This window comes from Pelodiscus sinensis, chromosome 22 (genome assembly GCF_049634645.1).
Source record: "Pelodiscus sinensis isolate JC-2024 chromosome 22, ASM4963464v1, whole genome shotgun sequence".
Taxonomy (NCBI): domain Eukaryota; kingdom Metazoa; phylum Chordata; order Testudines; family Trionychidae; genus Pelodiscus; species Pelodiscus sinensis.
Genome location: NC_134732.1, coordinates 1,269,483 through 1,292,505, shown reverse-complemented (window position 1 = coordinate 1,292,505; position 23,023 = coordinate 1,269,483). Strand labels below are relative to the sequence as shown.

At 59.7% G+C, this 23,023-nt stretch overlaps 2 protein-coding genes across 5 annotated transcripts in view; both read left to right on the top strand.

The window, feature by feature from the left end:
- Window positions 1–19,959, top strand: part of FKBP15 (FKBP prolyl isomerase family member 15) — a 48,438-nt gene extending 28,479 nt beyond the window's left edge. For 2 of the 4 annotated variants that reach the window (XM_075905219.1, XM_075905218.1), the window contains exons 15-30: window positions 446–536; window positions 2,146–2,255; window positions 2,776–2,886; window positions 3,077–3,171; window positions 5,010–5,112; window positions 6,395–6,427; window positions 6,901–7,072; window positions 8,451–8,587; window positions 8,818–8,973; window positions 10,026–10,178; window positions 12,305–12,397; window positions 12,790–12,897; window positions 13,329–13,436; window positions 14,883–15,556; window positions 16,565–16,646; window positions 17,918–19,959. In XM_075905219.1, the coding sequence (XP_075761334.1) occupies window positions 446–536; window positions 2,146–2,255; window positions 2,776–2,886; window positions 3,077–3,171; window positions 5,010–5,112; window positions 6,395–6,427; window positions 6,901–7,072; window positions 8,451–8,587; window positions 8,818–8,973; window positions 10,026–10,178; window positions 12,305–12,397; window positions 12,790–12,897; window positions 13,329–13,436; window positions 14,883–15,556; window positions 16,565–16,646; window positions 17,918–17,992 (2,301 nt within the window). In that variant the 3' untranslated portion in view covers window positions 17,993–19,959. The remainder of the gene's footprint in view (window positions 1–445; window positions 537–2,145; window positions 2,256–2,775; window positions 2,887–3,076; window positions 3,172–5,009; window positions 5,113–6,394; window positions 6,428–6,900; window positions 7,073–8,450; window positions 8,588–8,817; window positions 8,974–10,025; window positions 10,179–12,304; window positions 12,398–12,789; window positions 12,898–13,328; window positions 13,437–14,882; window positions 15,557–16,564; window positions 16,647–17,917) is intronic. The other 2 variants (XM_075905221.1, XM_075905220.1) reach the window with 2 other exon arrangements.
- A 728-nt stretch (window positions 19,960–20,687) lies between these two features.
- On the top strand, window positions 20,688–22,634 carry LOC142819307 (uncharacterized). Its single transcript, XM_075905226.1, has one exon. It carries the CDS (start codon window positions 21,372–21,374, stop codon window positions 22,041–22,043), a length of 672 nt encoding a protein of 223 aa, XP_075761341.1. The 5' UTR covers window positions 20,688–21,371; the 3' UTR covers window positions 22,044–22,634.
- The last annotated feature ends 389 nt before the right edge of the window (window positions 22,635–23,023 follow it).

The window sequence follows — 23,023 nt, the reverse complement described above, 5'->3', positions numbered from 1 at the left end:
TAGGAAGAGACCTCAAGGGGTCCTCTATTCCAAAGCCCTGCTCACAGCAGGACCAGCCCCAACTCAATCATCCCAGTCAGGGCTTTGTCAAGCAAAGCCTTAAAAACCTCTGGGGATGGAGATTCCACCCCCCTCCCTAGGGAACCCAGCCCAGGGCTTCCCCACCCGCCTGGGGAAAGAGTTTTTCCTCTCATCTAACCTAGACCTCCCCCACTGCAACTTGAGCCCATTGCTCCTTGTTCTGCCATCGCCCACCATTGAGAACAGCCTCTCTCCATCCTCTCTGGAACCCCCTTCAGAGAAGTCGCAGGCTGCTCTCACATCCCCCCCTCACCCTTCTCTTCTGCAGATTAAATAAGATCTTCATCCGTAACAGAAATTACAGTGACTAGCATGTAACCGAAACTGTTAGAACAAAACAAAATGACGTGTCTTCTTCCCTTAGCCCTATGCAGGAATGGCATATTCCTATTCACAGACTGCTGCTGCTTCCCAGCTCCAGCCTGTAGGACAGATGTATCCAGCGCCTTTCCAAGGTATGCGCCCCATACGGCCTCTCTCAGCTGCACTGGTGCATTGTAAATTACGTTTTGTACTGAATATCCACACAGGACTGGAGGCAGATGCACGTCCACCCTGTTCAGGGCCCTTACGTCTACCAGCTTGGTTTTATATTGCGTCACCTTATCTTTTTAATGCCTGATAAGAATGAAATGATCCTTTATCGTTCAGATTCTGCCCCACTCTGAAACGCACGATTGGGGAGGGACTAAAATGGGTAAGAAATACCTGCGGCCTGTTCTCAAGTGTGCACATGGCTAACAACTCTAACAGAGCCACCTGTTAAATGTCATTGTAAATTCGTCGTTAATCGCTCCACGGCATGAGTTATCCCATCACTGTGGCTGCCAAATCTTTAAATTCCTGCACGGGGAACAAATGCCTCTAACAGAGCTCTTCAGTCCGGTGTGAGGGTCCGGGGGCTGGCCCGTAATGCTGCATACGTCCGACTGTAAATACCCCATGGGAGGAAGTTACCCAGGCTCTATTGTTAGCAATCTCTAGAGCGAGTGGATGTTTCCTGAGGGTGCCGGGTTCGCAGCCAGGCTTCCGGGGCCGCATTAGACTTGCTGAGTCCCAAGGCAGAGAGCGGACGTCCCACCAAATGCGGCCAAAGCCTGGGCTCTGAGTCCTGGCCCCTGAGTTAAAGATGAAGCCCGAGCAGCAGCTTTGCGGGGCACCCTGTGATGTGGGCCCCAGGCAGTTGCTCCCCCGCATCCCCTGGCGTTGGCTTTTCTGTACCGGAACACAGTGGTGGCACCAGTGGGCTGTGCCGTGTTCATAGCGGGGGGGGGGATGCTGCTCTAGGAATAGTTTGGGGCATTTCTCTGGCCTGAGGCCCACACCTGGGTATGGAAATTCTGGGCAGGGGCATGATGTGGGTGGTACCGAGGCGGGGGAGGAGACTGGCTGTCGTGTGGAGGCTCTGGCCTGAGGGTGGAGCCATAGGAGAGCAGGTGGGTCCTGCTCTGGTGACTGTGCTTACGGGTCTGGAGTTTGTCCCGTTGCTGCCCAGGAGCTGGGCTCACTGCCACGGGCACCTGGTAGGGAGGGTTGGGGGAGGCTGCGTCCCAGACAGCGAGGCGCGTGGCCTGGCCCCTGACCACACTGCCCAGGGCTCTGGCACTGCAGCTGCACCACGCAGCATACTGGAGCTGGCACCGCTCTGGCTCTGGCGGGAGAGAGGGGTGAGGCAGCAGATCAACAGCCACCCCCGTTCACTGCACTGCCTGGAAATTGGGCTGGCTCTTCCTGGCCCCCTGCCCAGTGGGCGCTCAAGGACTGGACTGAAGAGTCCGACAGGCCAGATGTGGCTTGCAGACGTAGCCCCGCCCCCGTGCTGCACTAGATGATCCTTCTGGCCTGGAAATGTGTGAATTGCACAGACACCTTCATTGATATCCTGCAGCCTTCGCCCTGGGTCCTTCTCGTTAAAGCACTAGCATGCCTCATCTTCTAGATTGCCTGAACCAGACGGTAGCCCCCGGAGCAGCCAGGCTTTGAACATGGGCCGGTGCTAATACTTCTGCTTCTGCAGTGGCATTTTGCCACGGTAACCAGTCCTCCCTCTCCTTCCCATTCTAGCCCCTAGTGACGTCACCTCGTTCTTGATGACAGAAGCTCGGCAGCATAACACTGAAATCCGAATGGCTGTTGGCAAAGTAGCCGATAAAATGGATCATCTGGCTGCCAAGGTAAGGCGCTAGACCTGGCGGTAGAGGAGAGAGCCCTGCTGACCTCATTAGGGGGGTGGCATGTTTGGAAGGGATAAAGCCACTTGCCTATTGAGGAGTTCAAGCTGCTGTGTTAGGCGATCATTTAGGCTTGTAATGGTGGAGCTTTCATTAATGAAATTTCACATGCGATTTGACTACTTTAAAAACGCCTCGTGACAGCGGGATGATCTGGATGAGGGCACTGTCTGTTCTTGCTTAATGCCTCTTCTCCAAGGGAGCCCACAGCCCTGCACAGGGCCACGTGGCTGCAGTTTCCATGCATAATCTGCAGGTGATCAAGTGGAGCTAGGAAGCTTGAATTGTTCACCAGCAAAAGTCGGTTCGATAAAAGATGCGATTTCACCGATTTTGTGTGTCTAGGTGAAGTTGTGACAGCTTGAATTGATTGCTTGTGGAGTCATGTGACTTCTAGTCTGGGCTAAAGGCTCCGATTCACACCCTCCTGGGACATGGCTTCCATGTGGTTTGTTCCTTTCAGGTGGAGGAGTTACAGAAACAAAGCACTAGCAACAATTTACTGCTGCCTGGCATCTCTTCAGTTACCATGGAAACTGCCATGATCATGAGCAACATCCAGCGCATCATTCAGGTGAGGGGGCTGAGCGCTAGAGTAGCCCTGTCAGCTCCTCGGCAAGGAAACACGTACCGTCTTCTGCAGCTGCCTCAGCGGTAGCGACATTGCTTTGATGTTTTTTGGCAAATGAAGTTGGCAGGAGGGGGCATGCCTCCGGCCACCCTAACGACGATGACTGGGCTCCTATGCTGTGCTTACGCCTTAGGAGAATGAGCGGTTGAAGCAGGAGATATTTGAGAAGAGCAGTCGGATTGAAGAACAGAACGAGAAGATCAGTGAACTGATTGAGCGGAATCAGCGGTGAGCGATGGGAGGGTGCAGCCCCCTCGTGGCTACAGACATGGCTACTTAGCTGTGCTTTTGCTTTTGCTTTTGCCTGTAGCGGAGGTCTTTGTTTCAGTGCAGAGTGGAACAGAGATCATTGCGGGTCGGGGGCGGGGGAGGGACACCTAGATTCTTTTGGGTTCTAGCACAAGGAGAAGTAGGTACTTGAGGTGTGTGTATCTCTGAAACTGGGAGTGGCCGTAAACTTGAGCCCTGACCCCATCACAACAACAATCCTTTTGTGTCCGCACTCTGGTTATTCTTACTGCTGCTCCTTCGGGTCAAGTGGGGAAGCCACTGGTGAGTGTTCCCTGTAAGTCCAGTGCTTGAGCAACCACCCAGGATGTGATTCCACCCAGCTGGTTAGCAGAGCACTCACAGTCAGCAGCATATGTTTCTACTGTTGGTGCACATCTGCACATGCCTCGGTGTATAGAACAAAATTTATTCCACACCTTGATGGAAAAACTTAGGTGGAACATGAATGCTGATGCATGGGATGTATTCCCCATTGATCGCTGTTCTTGGGGATGTGCCATACAATGTCTCTAGACTGGCCTAGTCTCCCAAAGGCAGTAGTGAAAGCCCCAGCACTCGGATGTGAAACACTTGATTGTACTGCAGCAGCACTGTTCTCCTGGCAGGAGGCTGGAACCGAGATATTAACCAATTTCCTCCTATCTCGGGATTCCCTTATGCTGGAATAGTGTGTACACTTCCGGTTGCTCATGCTCCAGTTTTTAAATTCATCAGTCTTGAGCCAGTGCAACCAAGAGCTGCTAGGATGATGAAGGGTCTAACCGGAGAGGAGCTTAGCTGGTTTAGTCTTGCAGCCCCGAGAGCAGGGATGCGATTGCTCTCCACGTGCATTAGGAAAGTATGTACCAGGGAGGGTGAAGAGCCGCTTAAGCCGAAGGACAGGCTTGGCATGAACAACGGGGCATGAGCAGATTCAGACTGGAAACAAGGAGGTTTCTAGCCATTGGAGGGGGGAGGTTCTTGGACAGCTTCCCTGTTAAAGCTGTGGGAGCAAACAACTTAATTATCTCTGAGAAGCAGGAGGAATTTGGGTACAACTGTGTGATGGTGCTGGGCAGAGCTCGGCAGCCATGGAGTCCTCTCCAGTTGACCTCTTACCGTCCTAAAGCTTCTGCTTCAGCCAGCCAGGAAGGGAAGCCCCCTCCCCTCCACTCCTGTGTAGGCTGAGAGGGGGTTTCCCTGCTTCAGAAGCACCAGGAATGTCTATGGCTGGAGATGAGGCCACGGATAGGGTGGGCCCGGGCTCTGAGTGGCCCTGAATATTCTCGCTCCGTGCTTGGCTGGCTGGTTCTAACTCATTGCGTATGTTGCCTCAGGAAGGTGTTTCCCCCAGCTCGGATTGGCAGCGATGATTCGGGGGGTGGGGGAGTTTTCACCTTCCTCTGTGGCACAGGGTGCAGGTTACTTGCCGAGATGACCTGGGCATGTCTCATTTAATCATTTCCCGCTCAAGGCAGGTGGTGTCAATCACTGGAGCACCTCGGCCCCTCCTCGTCTCTTTGTAGAATAATCAATTCCTGTGGGCTGTCAGCTTCGATTTCATTTTTGGTGGCTGTCGGGAGCGAGGGAGGGTGGCCTGAGCTGTATAGGAGGTCAGACTAGGTGGCCTAATGGTCCCTAGATCTTAACTAGCCGCATATCCCGAGTTGTTTTGGAACGTACTCTTAGTGAGGCTCTGTCACAAGCACTATTGTCCTTCCTCCATAATAGGTGCTCCCGAGTCCCCTTTTGTGTTTGTGCTCAGTCGCTTTCTGTGGTTTCCCCTCCTTTCCCAGGTATGTTGAACAGAGCAACCTGCTGATGGAGCAGAGAAACAACTCCTTGCAAACAACAAATGAACACACTCAGGCAAGGGTGTTGCATGCAGAGCAGGAGAAGGTAAAACTGGCCTAGCAGTGAGTACAAGCACAAAGCTCTGACTTGGAGGCTAGAGAGGGGGTTGCAGTTTGGATCTGACAGACACTGGGGATTCTGACTTAAAATGAGGGCTCTGTGTCTGTCATAGCTTCCAAAGCCATTACCTTGGTGTTCATTGTGCTCTGGTGTTTGCATGGCCCCAGCCCTGCAGTATCTGCACTTCTATTTCATAAGGCTTTAAGATGGCTTAGCTTGGTCAGTCTTTCAACTGCTAAATTGGTACGTAAGGTACAAAAGTCACTCTGAACTTTGTTTCCATAGCACATGGTGGCTAAGCCCCCTGTGTATTAGCAGGGCCTCAGAACTGTTTCCAAATGCATAGTGCCTATTTTACTGCATGAGCAGATTCCCAGAAAAGCTCCTCTCCGCTGCAAAATGCCAGGTAGAACTTGGCCACTGCCAGACAGCCACATACCAATCCTCTGACCTGCTAGGGTGGTTCTCTAAAATGCCTTGATTTAAAAAATCATGAGACCTGAGCTTCGACACAGTAATATCTTTCATTGGACTTCGCCACCTTGTCTCTCAAGTAGCCATATCGCTTTCACGTGGAACAGGCTGTTAGGAACCCGATGTTTCTTTCCGTCCTGCTGCCTCCCGTTATTTACTGTAGCAGCCTCATTAAATACAGCCATAGGTTGCTTGTTTGGCCTGTGCAGATGCATATGCCAATGGAGGGGGCTTTGAATGTGCCACTAGCAATTGCTGGCCCCTTTTGTGCTTTGCCAGAATAACACAGGAGCCTGCACTGTCCTCCCCGCACGAGTGTGGTGTGCGTTGCACGTGTATTACTGCTTCCTGTTTGGCACCGCTCACAAGCGTTTCCTCTGCTTCCTTGTGAGAATAGTGAACAGGCGGACTTCATGAGATGGAGACGGTTGTTCCTGTCTTTCCCCCCTGGTTAGGCGACACAGAGGATCCAGAGCAGAGCAGGGGGCTGGGCCACGGAGCGCTTTGCTGGGGAATGTTCTCCAGCAAACCCCAGAAACAGTAACTGCTGTAGGTGGGCTCATGGCCTGAGGCTGCCACAGCGACTCCCCCTTCAGAGGCTTCTCCTGGTGAGACACCTGCTCTCCCTGCCATTGGGCTGTTGCAGTTGTCCCGCGAGGGGGGCTGGATGCTGTTCTTGTCACACGCCAGCCCCCGGTGGCGCTGCACTTCGCGGATGTACATGATGGAAGCCTTTACCTTTCTGCTTGGTGTTCTTAACTCTTCCTGTTTCCTGTCACTGCTCTTTTCCCAGCACATGCTGCCAGTGGACCGGGGCTGGGACCAGGTGAGGCAGAGTGCCCCAGACTGTCTAGAGCCTCGGGGTTTCCTCCTCTTCCGTAGCTGACAGCTGACACTTGCTCTAGCTTTGCTAAAGTCTCCTCCTGAGCTGAAGAGTCTCGTGCATCTGTCTTAGAGATGAGCTTGTTGCCAGCCACTAAAATGAATCCAGATGGAGGATGTGGTCAAACAGGGCCCGCGGTGCTTTCCAGTGTGTCCCGAAGCCACCCTTCGTTTGAGTAGGGAGATGAGGCCTGTCCCAGCATGCTGTGCTGCCACAGGCCCCTCCGCTCAACAGGCAGTGCTTCATCTTGGGCCTGCAGCTTCCAGCAAGCTGGGTCTAGTGTCTGCCACCTAGTTACGCAAGGCGAGCCTGGACTCGGCTCCTAGCATTGCCCTGTGAGCAACTTTTGGAGGTGCGCCCCCCCCCCCCCCAATCAGTACTCAGGTGTCCGTCCCCCCCCCCATTCTGTGCTGCAGGTCAAAGTGGCAGAGGAGCTGGCAGCTGCTACAGCACAAGTCTCCCGTCTGCAGCTGGAGCTGACTGCCCACCAGAAGAAGGAGATGGACCTGCGCACACAGCTGACCACAGCCCTGCAGGAGGCAGAGATGCAGGGGGCACAGCTCAGCAAACTGCAAGCACAGCTAGCTGGTGAGGGGTCGGTCAGGGGCTGGGCTCTGTTGCCTCGGTCATGCTCTAGTTCTCTGTTAACTTGAGGCCAGCTGGCTTGGTGACCTTGACTTTGTACTTCAGTGGCAGCCATTTTAATTGCCAGAAAGGGCCAATTAGTATAATGTGCCTTAGCTTTCAGCTGGGGGGACCAACAAGGGGAGAGGAGGGAGCTCCACTTCGGGGAGAAAATCCATTTGTAGCCTCCTGCTGAGCCTGCCAAAGGGCCTGTTAGGGTGGCTCTGATGTGGACGCCAGCCTGTTAGCTGCAGCAGCTGACTGCTTCTGGCCTCTGCTGAGCTTCACTGGATTTAAACTGGTACATTGGTGGCTCTGCCAGAAAATAGGGATGTCCGTAGCGGGTCATGTGACTAGTCCATCTTCCTATTGCTCCACTCAGCTTCATTCCCACTTGAATGGCTCCTTCCCAGCTTCAGTGTTTCTGGCAGGCGCTGTCACTTGGAGTGAGCTACCTTCTCGCCGGAGGAAGCAGGGCCACAGCACGGGGTGGGAAGAGGCAGGTGGGTGGATATTAAGACCCAGCGGTGCCTCAATCAGCTGCGTGCTCTGGATCTGGGCAAGGACAGCCCTGCGCGTGGCGGCCTCGTCGTGCTTGCTGAAGGGCGTTCTGCTTGCTGGGATGCAGCTCTAGCCCCTGCAGCACCGGGCTGGGCATCCTCTGGCGTTCTTGGCCTTGAAGGCTCCATCTGGGCCTCGGGACTGAACTATGCCCCGGCCATGGAAATGACGAGGACACACGGGACTCAGTGGAGAATGACCCGCCCACCCTCCTCCCTCGGGCAGGGAGCAGTAGATATGCAGGAGGGTGCAAGTGGCTCAGCCCCTGAGCTCGTCTTGTGTGCTGTTTGCCTGAGCCCTCCTGCAGGCTGCTCGCCTGCTGCCTGCCTGCGTGGAGCGCTTGGTGCTTTCCTTAGGGCCAGCGTCCGGGGTCTTGCTGCTCTCACCCCGCCCCCCAGTCTCAGCCTGTCATTAACTGTATTGCCAGGGTTAGAGAGTGGCCCCGTCACAAGCCAGGCAGGGACACCTTTGTCAAAGCCAGCTCAAGGGGAGAACATCCGACTGGTGCTTTCTCGGCTTTGCATCTTTTGAGGCTTGTAGAAGAGGGACGGAGCTTTTACTATCGTCACTGCTGCTGAGGCCTTTATGCGAAGGGGAGGGGGAGAGCAGACGACCCTGTTTAACTGTTTGGCTGTAAGAGCTGTGAGCGACAGCACGTCACACGTTCCCGTTCCCACTCAAGTCATGGGCCCTGCTGTGTAATCCTGCTCTGGGCTGTAAATTTTCTCCTGTTCGGCTTAGTCTGAAGTGCGGAAACCCACAGCGAGCTGTTTTCTTGCAGAGCTCCAAGAATCCTCCGAAGACACTCAAGCTAAATTCAGGGCTGAGAAGCAGAGCCGCAGGCAACTGGAGCTGAAGGTCACGGAGCTGGAAGAAGAGATAGCAGACCTGAGAGTGGAGAAAGAGAATCTGGAAAAGGTAAGCCCAGGCATCTGCACTTCAGGGGAGCTGCTCAGTTCCAGCTGGCTGTTAAACTTAAGCCAAATTTTGGATAAGCAGCTCTCCCTACCAGCCCCGCAGTCTGGAGCATGGGTTCAAGAGTGCACTGAGGTGGCTTTTCACATGCCGTGTCCGTTAGCGGCAGTGTGTAATAGTGATACTAGCGAGATTGCCCACTGTGCTCAGACGTGCTGCTCTTTGTGCTCCAGCACCTTGCTGAGAGGAAAAAGAAGTCCCTCTTGGAGAGAAGCCAGGCTGAGGAAGAGATGGATGAGATTCGCAGGTCCTACCAGGAAGAGCTGGACAAACTCCGACAGCTCCTGAAAAAGGCCCGGACTTCAACTGATCAGGCAGCAGCGGAGCAGGTATGGGGAGCTCCTCCGGTTGGATGGGGCGTGTGGGTCCCGGCTGGGTCCCAGACAGCAAGGACACGTCGCTACAGCTTCCTCAGTGCTTGGGTGAGAGAATGAAGAAGCAGCCTCCTGCTTTACGAATGGGATCAGTTTTCAATGTCTCTCTCTCCTGCTTCGCTTGCCTCTGGCGTTGCTGTTCTCTCCTGCTCCAGGATTCCTCCCGGCAACTCTGAAGTGACCCGGGCAGCCAGGAGACTGGATGGGGGGGGGGGGGGGTTCCCAGTAAGACGTGCGGCCGCGAGGCGCTCAAGGCATCCGCCCAAGCTGGGGAGGAGAGCTGCCCCACCCCCAACCCACCCTGGTCTCCAGCTGCTGTGGCTGAGGAAAGGGTGGCCTGAACTGGCACCTCTCCCCCGGCCCAAACACAGCCCTGGCCCAGCCCTGGAGTCCCTCTGCTGCAGGCCCCGCCCCCCCAGCCCTCAGATCCCGCCCTGAGCCCCTGCCACACTCGGCGCTCCTGGGCCCCACCCCCACTGATATGTGACACGTCACCTTTATATTGGTGCACAGAACAGTCACATAACAAAACGAATTCCACTCTGGGGGGTGGGGGGGGGGAGTGGGGAAGGCTCTTCAAAGCATCGGGCTGGGATTCTGACTTCTCAGCCGCTCTCGTGGCTTTATGGCGACAGGAGCAGCCTCAGTCCTGGTGGGCTTGGTCTTGCAGAGCACGGGGTGCCATGACTGGCAGGAGCCAAGGGGAGACTGCTCTCCTGCTGGCAGGGCAGAGCTCCCTGCAGTCAGCAGGGCTGTCGGTAGAGGGAAGGGGAACGGGCCCTTCGGCAGCGGGAGACGCCAGGGCTGGCCTGGCAGTGACCCTGCCGCGGAGGAGAGATTGTGCTGGGGCGGGAGAGGGGAGGATGCTGTGCCAATCCCAAGATGGCAGCACTAGATAGGAGAGTTTGCCTGGCCCCACCCCTACCCCTGCGTTCTCCGCTCAGAGCGCCTGTCACGGTCAGGCGAGGGCAGGTCCCTGCTAGTCACGTCTGTTTCTTCCCGGGCAGCTGTCGCTCATCCAGGCAGAACTGGAATCCCAGTGGGAAGCAAAATGTGAGCGGATGCTGGCCTCCGCCAAGGAGCAGCACTTACGGCAGTACCACGAGGTGTGTGAGCAGCGAGACTCCCAGCAGCAGCGTGTCACCCAGCTGGAGGAGAAGGTGGGGCCCCCTGCTAACGGCCGGTGTGTGCACGCCCTTCCCCACCCCCCCACACGCGGCAGGGGTGGGGCCCCCACTAACCGCCAGTGTCTGCACGCCCTTCCCCACCCCCCCACACGCATGGCAGGGGTGGGGCCCCCACTAACCGCCGGTGTCTGCACGCCCTTCCCCACCCCCCCACACGCATGGCAGGGGTGGGGCCCCCACTAACCGCCAGTGTCTGCACGTCCTTCCCCACCCCCCCACACGCATGGCAGGGGTGGGGCCCCCTGCTAACGGCCGGTGTCTACACGTCCTTCCCCACCCCCCACACGCATGGCAGGGGTGGGGCCCCCTGCTAACGGCCGGTGTCTACACGTCCTTCCCCACCCCCCCACACGCATGGCAGGGGTGGGGCCCCCTGCTAACGGCCGGTGTCTACACGTCCTTCCCCACCCCCCCACACGCATGGCAGGGGTGGGGCCCCCACTAACCGCCGGTGTCTGCACGCCCTTCCCCACCCCCCCACACGCATGGCAGGGGTGGGGCCCCCACTAACCGCCGGTGTCTGCACGCCCTTCCCCACCCCCCCACACGCATTGCAGGGGTGGGGCCCCCTGCTAACGGCCGGTGTCTGCACGCCCTTCCCCACCCCCCCACACGCGGCAGGGGTGGGGCCCCCACTAACCGCCAGTGTCTACACGCCCTTCCCCACCCCGAGCACGCGGCAGGGGTGGGGCCCCCTGCTAACCGCCGGTGTCTGCACGCCCTTCCCCACCCCCCCACACGCGGCAGGGGTGGGACCCCCACTAACCGCCGGTGTCTGCACGCCCTTCCCCACCCCCCCACACGCGGCAGGGGTGGGACCCCCACTAACCGCCAGTGTCTGCACGCCCTTCCCCACCCCGAGCACGCGGCAGGGGTGTAGTGGGCCCAGTAGCGCTCTGCCGCCTTAGCATGGCTTGTGTCTCCATCCCTGGCTTCTCCGAGGAGACAGTGGTGCCCCTCTTGACTGCAGGGTGTATCTGGGTGCTCCCATGAACTCGTGGCTGGTTTGGATTCAGGGGGAGGCTCGCCGGGGTATTTGCAGGGGATCTGTGTGGGGTGCACTGACCTATGAGCTGAATCAGCTGGGAGATAGGCAGACGACAAAGCGCTACAAAAGGGTCTCTCAAAACCGGGTGACTAGGCAACCAAGCGCAGATGAAATTCAAGGTTGATAAATGCGAGTAATGCACATTAGAAAGCAATCCCAAGTCTGCGTACACAGTGCTGGGGTCTATTGCGGACACTTCTCTGAAAACATCCGCGCCCTATGCAGTCAGACCAGCCAACCATGCTGGGAATCATTCAAAAAGGGACAGCGAATAGGACGGAGACTATCCTATTGCCTCTGTATACACCCCTGGGACGCCCGCGTCTTGATCCGTGCAGGCAGATGTCCCATCTCAAAGATATATTAGAATCAGACCAGGTTCCGAAAAGGGCAACCAAAATGAATAGTGAACCGAGTCGTTAATGAGCCTGGGACTTTTCAGCGTGGAACAGAGACGATGGGAGGGAGTGGGGGAAGTATGTTAGAGGGCTATAAAATCGTGAGTGGTGTGGAGAAAGTGAATAAGGAAAAGTTATTTACTTGTTCCCATAACACAAGAACTAGGGGTCATCAAAGGAAACAAATAGGTAGTAGGTTTAAAACAAACCCAAGGAAGCATTTCTTCACAGCATGCATAATCAATCTGTGGAACTCCTTGCCAAAGGACATGCATCTGACGAAGTGGGTCTTTGCCCACGAAAGCTTATGCTCCTACCCTTCAGTTAGTCTATAAGGTGCCACAGGACTCCTCGCCGCTTTTGCCAAAGGATGTTGTTGTGCAGGCCAAGAATATAACTATTCAAAAAAGAACTGGGGAAATTCCTGGAGGATAGATCCATTAGTGGCTATTAGCCAGGCTGGGTAAGGCTGCTATCCCTAGCCTCTGTTTGTCAAAGGGGCTGGAGCACTTGATGGGTCCCTGTTCTGTTCGTTCGCTCTGAAGCACCTGGCATTGGCCACTGTCGGAAACGGGATTCTGGGCCAGGTGGAGCGTTAGTCTGACCCAGGATGGCCGTCCTTACCTAGGTGCTTGTGGCTGTTTCTCTTCCAGCTCTCCGCTTTGAAACACTCTAGAAATGCTGAGGAGCAAAAGAGCTCTGTGTTGCTGGAGCAGCTGGAGCAGCTGGGGCAGATGAGTGAGAAGGTAAAGGGTGAACAGAGGCCAACCCTCCCTGATCTAGTGTCCTGTCCAGGCCACAGCTGATGTCCCCCTGGGAGAGAGCCATGCCCTCTGCTGCCAGGGAGTGCTGCTGCGTAGCATCCTAGTGCAGTCCGGCCCCCTCCTGACGCCCCAGGACTGGGGGACTCCCCCGGCTGTTGCCTTTGCGGGGTAGGGGCGCTGGGCCAACGCCTCCTGCGGGAGCGGGAGCAAGACGCTCTTCGTGCGCTCTGCGTGTTAGGAGCCTCGGCAAATTGCAGCCTCTTGGCTTTCTGTCAAACGCACCCCCTGCTGACTGCGCCGTGACCGGCCAACGGGCACAGCAGCGGCAAGTGGGGACCGACTGAGCAGCCTGACGTCCCGCTCTCCCTTGGCAGCATTCAGCCCTTCAGTCCCATGCTGCTGCCCTGAAGGCTCGCTATGAAAAGCGCATCCAGGAGCTGGAAGGGCAGGCGAGCTCTCCGCCCGCAGACTCTACAGAGGAGGTGAGAGCCCCGCTAGTGTGGTCCCCCCGCCCCCGGCTCTCTGCTCCCTGGGGAGATGGCAGGTTATTTATTAAACACCCCGAGGGGGCCTCCCCTTTGCGGGGAGCTTGCCCCTGTGCAGTGCACTGCTCCCGTCTGGCACTGCGGCTCCCGGTGCGCAGTCTGAGCCCCTCCAGCCACATGAAAACCCTGGTAGCCCCGTGGCAGGCCCCTGCCTCGGCCAGCGCGTGGCTTGTATTCCGCGCAGGGCGGGCCGTCTGCAGCCCTGGGATGCCGGATAGGAAAGGTGCATTCCCAGACCAGAACTGCGCCCCTTCTTGGGGCGACTGTACTGAGTGGAGAAGCCTATGGTATTGCCTGGGAGTGCTGCCGATTCCGGTCTCCCCTACGATGACTCATCGTGTGTACGTGCCTCTCTTCCTCGTTCTCAGGTAAAGAAGATCATGAATGGGGTGTTTCAGTCCCTGCGGGGTGAATTCGAGCTGGAGGAATCGTACAGCGGTAGAACAGTCCTCGGGGTTGTCATGAACACCATCAAGGTACAGTATCGATGGGCTGCAAAGGCGAGTTACCACGGACCGTGCGCTTGATGTGCCTGGCGTTCTTGTGGACTTTCACAAGGCAGTCGAGCGGGGGCAGGGAAGGGGCCACCGACCCGCAGACAAATCAGTTGGGGGCCCCACACAAGTGAGAAGCACCAAAAAAACCCTCACTGACATGGCCCCCAAATGAGGGGGGGAAAGACACCTCACTCCCCTGGGCTCCAGCAAGGCTCAGGGCTCACCCCAGGCCAGATGAACTTCTGGGAGCCTGGGGCTAGTAGATTTTGTGGCCCCCTTCGGCTCTGGGGTAGAGCCGAACTGAGGGGCTCAGCGTGTGGGGAGGGGCTGCCAGGGAGCAGGCTGAGGTGGTGGGAGTGCAGGGGCTGGCTGGGGATGGGGGGTCGGGGCACTACCCTGGCGCAGCTCCCGGGGGTGGGGGGATTGGCCGCGATTGGGAGCAGTGAGGGTGACTTGGAGCTGAGAAGTCTGCTCTTGCCTGGCAGGGACACTAGGGAGTGCACACGGCCCTTCCCAGCCCAGCTCCCTGCTGTACCCGCTCTGCCCTCTCGGGCCAGCTGGGCGGGGTGGCTAAGGTGGCTTCAGGTTCCTTCCCCCAGAGTCTGAGCAGGGTGCAGTTCACACCATTGGTCTCATTTCCACAGCGAAGGCAGAAACAGTTTCCCTTCTAGATTAGACTTTGCCTCTGCTCAGACGCGCACGAGCCCGAGGACTGTCGGCTTAGCACGGACCCCGCGGCGGGACGGGACGAGCACGCCCGCCCTGTCAGGAGGGGAGCTGAGAGCATGCGGGGCCAGACGTGACCTCTGACCTCCAGGGCACCGAATGCGTCCGAGCGGGATGCTGAGAAGAGGCTTGAATAGCAGGAGTGGGGGAGGGAAGTGGGACACGTGTCCTCTCAGTGGCTGCCCAGTCAGTAGAGGCGGAAATCTCCTGTTGGCCGTGGGCAGGAGGAGCTGGTGTGCGACTGGGCACAGTGTTGCTGGGGGCTCCAGACGTGGGACTGGGGCTGAGGAAACGAGGGTTAATTTCCTCTCCCCTCACCTGCAAGAACAGCCCTTTGCTGGGTCCCAACTGCCCAGCCTGGTTTCCCCTTTGGCTGCCCCGTGTGTGCCGCCATCTCCTCAGAGTCCACATGGAGTAGCATTCCGGCCTTAGCTGGCTGCCTTCGGCAAGAGGGCGGGATCTGCTCTGAACATGCCATGGCCAGCTAATGCACGGAGCACAGGTGCGCCTGGCTTGCATGGCCAGGGCTCAGCAACCTCTGCAATGTACTCCCCCGGGGCAAGTAGATGACATCCCGGAGAGCCGGGTTCGGGCGATCTGCCCGTGCCCTGTGCATGACCCTCCTCCGGATTGACCTGGCAAGGACCTTTTCTCTGGTGACTAACCCTCCCCTGCCTTCTCTTCTCATTGCTCTTCCAGACTGTAACTCTGCAGCTGCTCAGCAGGCAGCGGGAGAGGCAAGAGAGCAACAGTGACGAGGAGGAAGCGAGAACGGGGGAGGAGAACCGGGAAAGCTCGCCAAGCGCACAGGCGGACTGTGACGATGCTGTGCAGAACGGGCCAACACCGAGCACTGTGGGCCCCGCTCAGCCAGCGGCGGCGTGGGCTGGCGGCGCTGCACCGCCCAGCTCTCCGGAGGCAGGGCGGGAGGCCTGGAATCCAGCAGCCTCAGGAGTGAGGACGGTCCAGGAGAGGCGTGACGAGCGTTCCTTCTCTCAGCCGGCCCAGCCGGGAAAGGCCGCCCCAGGGCTGGCGGGTGCTGAGGAGCATGTCGGCTCCATGCTGGCTGAGCAGGGGCAGGCAGGAGCTCCCAGCGGGATGGCTCACCCGGAAGGCAGCTCCCAAGAAACAGCCTCTGTTGAGGGAACTCTGCAGCCCTCCATTGCAGACCCAGAGCCGGGAGCAACGCCCACCGCAGAGGAGCCTGCCGCAGGGCTGGAGCCCCAGCAGAGTTCAGAGGGCAGGGGGGGGTTGGGAATTCCAGCTGGACCTAGCTCAGGGGCAGGCTCCAGCATTTCTGACGTAACATCTGAGATGGCAGAGAAGGGTCCGGCCACCGACCAGGAATCTGCCGACCCCGCCCAGGGTTCCAGGTGAGTGGGACTGGAGCGTGCTCTGGCCCACCGCTGTGCAGTGCCAGTGGGGCTGGGACCTATGGCCCTCAGGCCGGATCTGGCCTCCAGCCCCCTCGATCTAGCCCAGGAGGCTCCGGGCCGTGTGCGCACATGGTGGAAGCGGGGGAGCCAGCACTAGAGCCCGTCGGGCTGGCTCTGCCGTCGGGGAGGAAGTAGCTCTGCACTGGGCCAGTGACAGTGCGGGGAAGCTCTCACTCGCCTCCCGCCTCCCCTGCTGCTCCCACTGGCTGGCAGTTGTGGCCAGTGAAAGTGGCAGGTGGAGGTTCCCGCGACCACAGGGCCATGAGGCACCACCTCTGGCCCCCAGGAGCTGTGCAGCCTAAGCACCCTAATCTGCCGCCTCCCACCCAGGCCCCGCACCCCCAGCCTTCACCCCCAACCTGCACCCCCAGCCCGCTCCCACTCCCCCCCCTTGTCCCTGCCCAGGCCCAGCCCGCACACCCACATCGGCATTCCCCCACCATGCGCCGAACCCTTCATTTTTAGTCCTACCCAGAGCCTAGGGGACCCCACAATCTCCCAGCCCTAGGCCCCAGAGGAGTTAATCCAGCCCTGGGCATCAGCCCCTCCCTCACATGGAGCACCCCAAATAAGTGGGGGGTTGGGTTATTTCTGGACTTCTCACTTGTGGGCCATGTCCAGCGGGGGGCTTGCAGCCACAGTGATTTTTTCGGGGGCCAGTGGCCCCCGACCCAGAGAAGTTCCCCACCCCGGGCTAGGGCACTGGACAGTCGGTCTGGTCACTGTCCCGTCGTCCTAGCTGATGTGGTAGATTCCATTGGGAAGGTGTCATCAACAGTCAGCCGCTGTCAGTCCCAGTCCCGGGTGTGACCTGCGGGGCGGCGCGGGGGGGCTTCCCTGCAAAGCCCCAGCTGGCTTCACCCCTCAGAGAGCAGGTGGATTAGAGCCGGCCGCCCTCCCACGCGGAGAATGAGCTTTGTTCCGTTCCCTTCCCTCCCTCCGCAGTGTCCCTGGGGACGGCAGTGGCTTGTTCAGAGCTGCAGCACTGAAGCCTGGCGCGCCGCCCGAGGAGGAGGAGGAGGAAGTGGTAAGAGCTCGGCAGTGATCCCCAAACTCCGGGTTTGGCGCCTGAGTGTCTGCGCGGCCCTGGGGGACGTGCTTGCAAGTGCCAGGCTTGGGCTGCTGTAAAACCACCTGGGCCCTGGCTCTCAGCTCTCCCGTTGCCACGGGCTGGGTGAGGGCCGCCCCCTGCTCCCGCGTCCTTCCCCTCCTCGTGCTGCCGGCCCTGCGCCGTGGCGCCTGCTGACGAGTGACTGCTCGCGCCTCAGCCACGTGGGAACGGGCAGGATCCAGGCCGGCAGCTGCCGCCATGGGGCCAGGGCCCTGCAGCGGGAGCAGGAGCATGGTCCAAGCGCAAGTCGAGAGCAGCTTGAGGGGGTTCAGGTGGGGCCTGGAAGCGCCTGGCATGGCGGGTGCCCCCTTCCCACGAGGAACGTTCCCACGTTAGCCTGGACCCTGGCGAGCCACCTGGCTCCTGCTAGGGTTAAAGGCCGGCGAGCCGTGTGGCCGAGGGAGTGTCGGTTCCACGTCAGGGTTTACGTGCGCTGTTCTCCCTGCTGGGCCTCCAGGTGCCCGTCTCCTCCCTAGTGCTCAAAGCCCTGGGGCGGCTGGGGTTTGTCCATCTAAGTGGCACGTGAGGCCCGTTCCCGGCCCATGTTCAGGCTGCCTGCTGGCTTAGGCGCCCCACAGCCCCCGGGAGGCAGCGGTGTGCTCCCCCGAACGGACATCTAACCGCTGGCTGTGGACAGGGTGATGTGGGGCTCCGCTTCCCACTGTGGGTAGCTGCCGGGATGCTAGAGCCAGGGAACCGGAGCTCTGACATCGCTGCACCTGGTGTCTCCTAGGGCACGTTGGAGCCTGTTTGGGCTTTCTGGCTTGGTGGTCCTGGGCCTTTCCCAAGTGCCCAGAGGTGGGTGCAGGGCCGCCCACGTCCCTTGCAGATGCCTCCCCGGTCTCTGTCCCCGCTGGAATGACCGAGACGTTCAGCCAGTTTGCTCTGGAGTAACTTTGGGACGGGGGAGCCTCCTGGCTGCCACCCCGCAGCTCCCCCTGCGTACGCGCCCTCAGTTACTTTAGCCCTCACTGGTGAGGCTTTGGCAGCCCCAGATTCGTCTGGACTGGAGACCCACGAGGGAATTGAGCCCCGAGACACCTGGGGGATGGGCCATGTCGGGGGCTGCAGAGCCGCCGTGCGAGGTAGAGGAACCGTCAGCCGGGTGGCTTCCTGGTGCTGCCTCATGCCAGACTCTGCAGAGCCTGAACTCGGGTAACCTCCCCGCTTTCCATTTGGGCTTTCAGAGCATGAAGGGGCACCCGCCCCCTGCCCCGCTCTTTGGGGACGACGACGACGACGACCTGGACTGGCTGGGATGAACCTGGAAGAGGATCTGGATGCGGCAAGCCGGTGAGCTTCCCCTGGGGCACATGGCTTCTTCAGGCCTATTTTGCACTTCCCAGCGGCGTTTCCTTGGGCTGGGAATGGAACAGACTTGGGACCCGCCGGCCCGGGGGGCTGCGAGCAAGAGACTGCGCTGCTGGGCGGCCGGGACAGTTGCGCAGGCCGGATCGGCTAGCCTGGCTCACGCTCGTCCCCACGTGCCATTGATTTGCTAATCTGACGCTCGCACCGAAGGGAGGAAGGGAGAGCTGTGTGATCAGCAAGCCTGGCCGGATGCTGCAGCAGATGCAGTAACGAAAACGGGACAAGAAAATTGCCCCCCCCTCCCGGAATCGATACCAGCACCACGGCGAGGGGATCCCAAAGCTCAGGGGCTGTCGGACTAAACCTGCCGCTGCCGAGCTTCTGGCTCCCCCGTAGGGCTTCCCAGCCGCCCGCCGCAAACGTGCTCCCGGCGGGGAGCTGCAAGCGCATGAAGCTCTGTGCTGTGGAGACTCTACTCCCTGTTCTCGGCCCAGCCCCAGGCCTCGCCGCAGCCACGGCGCCTTTGCATGTAGAAAACGACCGGAGCTTCCTGAGCCAAGGGCTGCTGGGCTGCCCCACGGCCATGGGGCTGGGACGGGCTGAGACCAGGGGAACGAGCCCTCTGCCAGCTAGAGGCAGGCGGCTTCAAGTAAGTGCAAAGGCTCCCCCGGCTGGGTAGTGCTCAGGGCCACAGTGTGGTCGTGGCCCCGCTCTGCCAGCTGCTCCCTGTCTGCTGTGACCTTCATCCCCTTACGGCCGAGCTATCCCGCCAGCCTGTCCAAATCACAAGCTGCAAAGCCCGCAGAACGGGCAGCCTGCTCCTTACCCAGAGTACAGGTCCAGTGAACCAGCAAGGCAAATAGTCAACGGCAGCTGCCCAGTTAACTGGCATGGGGCACTGGGCAGCAGAGCAGTTCTGGGAAGGTTCGTGTCCGCACAACGGCCCTTTCTGTCGCCTCCTGCTCACTGCAAAGTCTGACACAAGGACACGACCGTGTCTCCCAACCCCGCTCCCCACGGCCGCTGCAGCGGCTGCTTAGCCCCACGTCCTCACTCCGCTCACGTGTGGCCAGGCCACAGAACAGCACTACAGACGAGAGGGCCCAGCCTGAGGAGCCTGCTGTCTCGTTCTCTGCTGCAGGAGGTGGCCGGATTGCAGTGTTACCAGAGCTCCTTACGCAGGACACTGCTAGCTTGTCACTGAGAGCGAGTCTACCCAGGCTGGCTTGCTCAGCTTATTGGAACAGAATTTTCATGCTTTGGGCCGTTTGCTTTTGCTTTTCACTCGGTTGGGAAGTTTCAATCTTAGGCGTGTTCGTTTTCTTGTCACTTCGCTTCCAGGGTCTCTCCTGTACACAGGCAGCCTGAGGCGCAAATATTGCACGAGGGGAGGAACCACTTGTTTGTAAAATCCCCACTCCCGCTCCCAGGCTAATGGGAACAGCCTGTCTGGTCTGGGTTTTGTGAACACGTTCACAAAAATATCTGAGCAGCATTGGCAAGGGTTGCACTGAGCACAGACTGACTTGCTTTAGCTCCGGCAGTGCAGAGTGCAAACGTGCCTGACCACCGTGACTCTCGAATCCAAGAGCAGCTTTGCTCTAGGGATACAAATGGGATAAGTAACCAAATTTAATTGAAAATACCAGCCTCGCTTGTTTCACGGAACTCCCCTGGCTGGGGGTGGAGCACCTTGCTCTCAAGCAGAAATGCTGTGAAGGCAAAGTATGGAATAAATGTCTGAGCAAAGCCATTAACACGTGGAAAGCAGCTTTTCCAGGGCCCCCTTGTTGTGATGGTCTCTGTCTGTCCTTGTGAGCGCCATCGTTGGGAACATCACTTACTGTACCACATGCCAGCCCTGTGCCCCTGTACCGATTTGATAAGACCCAAACAATAAAAGTGCAATTAAATCCTTCTGGGTCACGCGGGCTTTGATTGGACACGGCTCATTCCGAATCCCAACAGCCCGTTTCTTCATTCTGTGTGTAACGGGCGCGGAATCCAGCGCCCGGGACGGGAAGTGAGGCGCTTGCTGCAGCATCCCCGGAGCTCAGCACAATGGCTGCGCGTCCTCACAGGCCCAGCTCGCTCCTTCCGTGTCTGCCAAGGCCTCCTGTGCTTTCCACCCAGCCAGTCTCAACCTCCCCCTCCACTTTCTCCCCCCAGACCCGGGGTGGGCAATAATTTTTGACCGGGGGCCACTTCTGAAATTTTTGAAGTGGCCCCTGGCCACCTTGGAAGGGGCGGGGCCAGGACATTTCCCTGCCCAGACCCTGATTGGTCTGTGAGTGGGGGAGCGCATGAAGTCTTTGACCTCCCCCCCCCAAAAAAAACCCACCAGCTGTTCTGAACAGCTGACTGCTCCCTGAAGGGAGGAGACTTGGGGAGCTCTCCACCCCCAGGTCAGGCAGGGCCTTTGGGCGGGGGGAGCACAGGAAGCCTGCCCCCTGCCTGCCAGGGAGCCAGGCTTAGCCACCCCCCAGCAGCTGGTGCTTGACTCTAAGGGCAGAGCCCCTTGCAGGGTGGGAGGAGACTTTGGGCGCTTCCTCCCCTGCCCCCAGATCCTGATTGGCCTGGGGGGGGGGAGCGGCAGGACCTCCATGGGTGGGATCCAGCCTGGGGAGGCCCTTTTGCCCACCCCTCCCTCCCTGCAAGCCCTGTACAGGTCAGGCTGCCCCTCGCTCTGCCGCTGCAGGGGCCCCACCTGGGACCAAACGGCCTGAGCGGAACGTGCTAGCGACTCCAGAGCAGCCTTTGTACTCCTGGGAGTCAAGCCCGGGACTAGAGACCGTGCCAGGGGGCCAGGAACCTCCCCCTGCAGTCATGGGGCACTAGGCCCCCTGCTGATCTGACCACACTTGTTTGGAGAGCTGCTGGCCCGGCTGCTCTCTCCCCAGGCTCTGCCTGCAGCCCAGCCCCTCTGAGGAGGGGTGAGAACTCCAAGCAGGTCAGCTCCTGCTCTGCCACCCCCTGGCTTGGTGATGAAAGTCCAGGGCGTGCCCTGGCCAAGGGGAATGGCTGGTCACTGCCTTCCCAGCAAACAGCCACCTGGCCTGTTACTCAGTGACTACGCTGCGGCCGGGTACAAGAGCAGCTCCGCTCGCGGGCTGGGCTCAGAGCGCGCTGGGCACCCAGGCCCGTGGCCAGCAGGGTCGGGTCCCAGCGAAGAACTGAGGCAGCCCCGTGTCCTGCTCCCCTGGGGACGTCGCCAGGACTCTCCCAGCACCCACTCTGCTGTGGGGGGGCCAAAGGCAGCCCAGCCCCTCAGTGACAGCCTGGCCTAGCGAGCGGAGCTGCTTCCCCAGGACAAGCCCCCAGCCCGGCCGCATGGCGCTGGCTCCGGCGGACGTCCTGCTGGACGCGTGCGCCAGGGAGTGTGGGATTTGCTATGAGGCCTACGGAGCAGCTTCCCAGTGGCGGATGCCCAAGCTGCTGCTGTGCCACCACTCGCTGTGCCTCTCCTGCCTCCGGAAGCTGGTCTGCCAGGCGCGGGCCGTCTCCTTCGTGGTCTGCCCCTTCTGCAGGACGGTGACCCCGGTGCCCAAGCAGGGGCTGCAGGCCCTGCAGAATGACGAGGCCGTTCTGCGGGCGTCAGTGGCCCCATGTAGCCTGCGCAGCCCCGGGGGCCCGGCGGGGGCAGACTTGGGCCCCGGGGAGGAGGAGCAGGAGGCGGCGCCCTCTAGTGCCTCAGCCTGTCCCATGAGCGATTCCTCGCTCACCCTCGACGTGGAGTTTAACTACGTGACCCATTCGTCCATCTTCACCATCAGCAGCATGGTGGCCCCGTACGGCTTGGCCGGGCCGGGCAGCCCCCGGGCCTGGAGCGGGGTCCACGTGCAGGAGCTGCAAAACACCTTCCTGGTGGGGCTCCCGGGCCGAGCGGCCCCCCCGGATGCTCAGCCCCCCCTCTCCTCGGTGGAGAATCTGCGCCTCTGCTTCGCCATGGGCATCCTCATCCTCATCATCTCCGTCTTCTTCCTGCTGCTCTTCCTCAAGTAGCAGGAGGGCAGCTGGATCCAGCCCCGGATCGGACTGGACCCCGGGCCCAGCTGCAGTGGGGAGGGGGCAGGGCCAGCGGTGCCCTCTGCAGCCTGAGCACCTGCACCTACCTCGGAGCGTCCCGGGGACGGTGGCTGGAGCAGGAGGGAGGCACTGGCTGTGGGGGAGCAGGTGAACAGCCGCTGGATGCAGCCCATGGGGGGGCTGGGAAGGGGCTGCTGGCCTCGGTGCCACCGGTGTCTTGGGGGTGTGGCCCTCGGCGGTGGCAGCCATGGCATTTTGAGGCCCTGGGCTGCTCAGGCTGCATGTGCCTCAGGCTGGCCCGGAGCCTTTCCACATGGAAACAGCCCAAATGCAACGCTGGAGCCCCACTGAACTGGGGGTGGTGGCCGCAGTTCTGGGGCCGCCGGGCTTCGCCTGCAGGACCAGTGAGGGGCTGGGCCAGCCGTGCCGGGCCACCGTGACACCAGCGCTGCCCTGTGCTCCGGGCAGTCGGGCACCTGGGCCAGGAGATGCAGGCGAGGTGGCTGGGGTAGATGCTGAGAGGGGGAGGGGGAGTCGAAGAGGAAATAAAGGCAGCATCTGCTCATGCCCCCCTGCCTGCTTGGTCTGTCAGCGCCGTGGGGGGGAGCCAAGAGAGCCCAGGGCCCCTGCAGCCCAGCCACTCAACTCCCGGGCCCCACGGGAGCATCTGCCATGGGCTGGTTCTGGGGAAGCCTGGGGGTAGAGGGCGAGTTTCTAACATGAGGGGGTCAGGGAGCCTGAGCCTCAAACCCAGGCACTGAGGGGCAGATTTTTGAAAGACACCAAAGGTTCCTACAGCTGGAGCCAGGCTCCTGTACCAGGGACCTGTGTGCACACAGGTACTTGGGCTCCCGCCAGGAGCTGGTTTCGGTGGGAGTTATTGGTGCTGCCATAACAGCCGTGCCCGTCTGCAGGGCCCTTGTGTGGGCACCGCACGTGCTGTTCACAAAGCTAGC

What these genes read in the sequence shown, in the direction of transcription:
- LOC142819307 (XM_075905226.1), top strand. Translation starts at nt 21,372, where the DNA reads ATGGCGCTGGCTCCGGCGGACGTCCTGCTGGACGCGTGCGCCAGGGAG.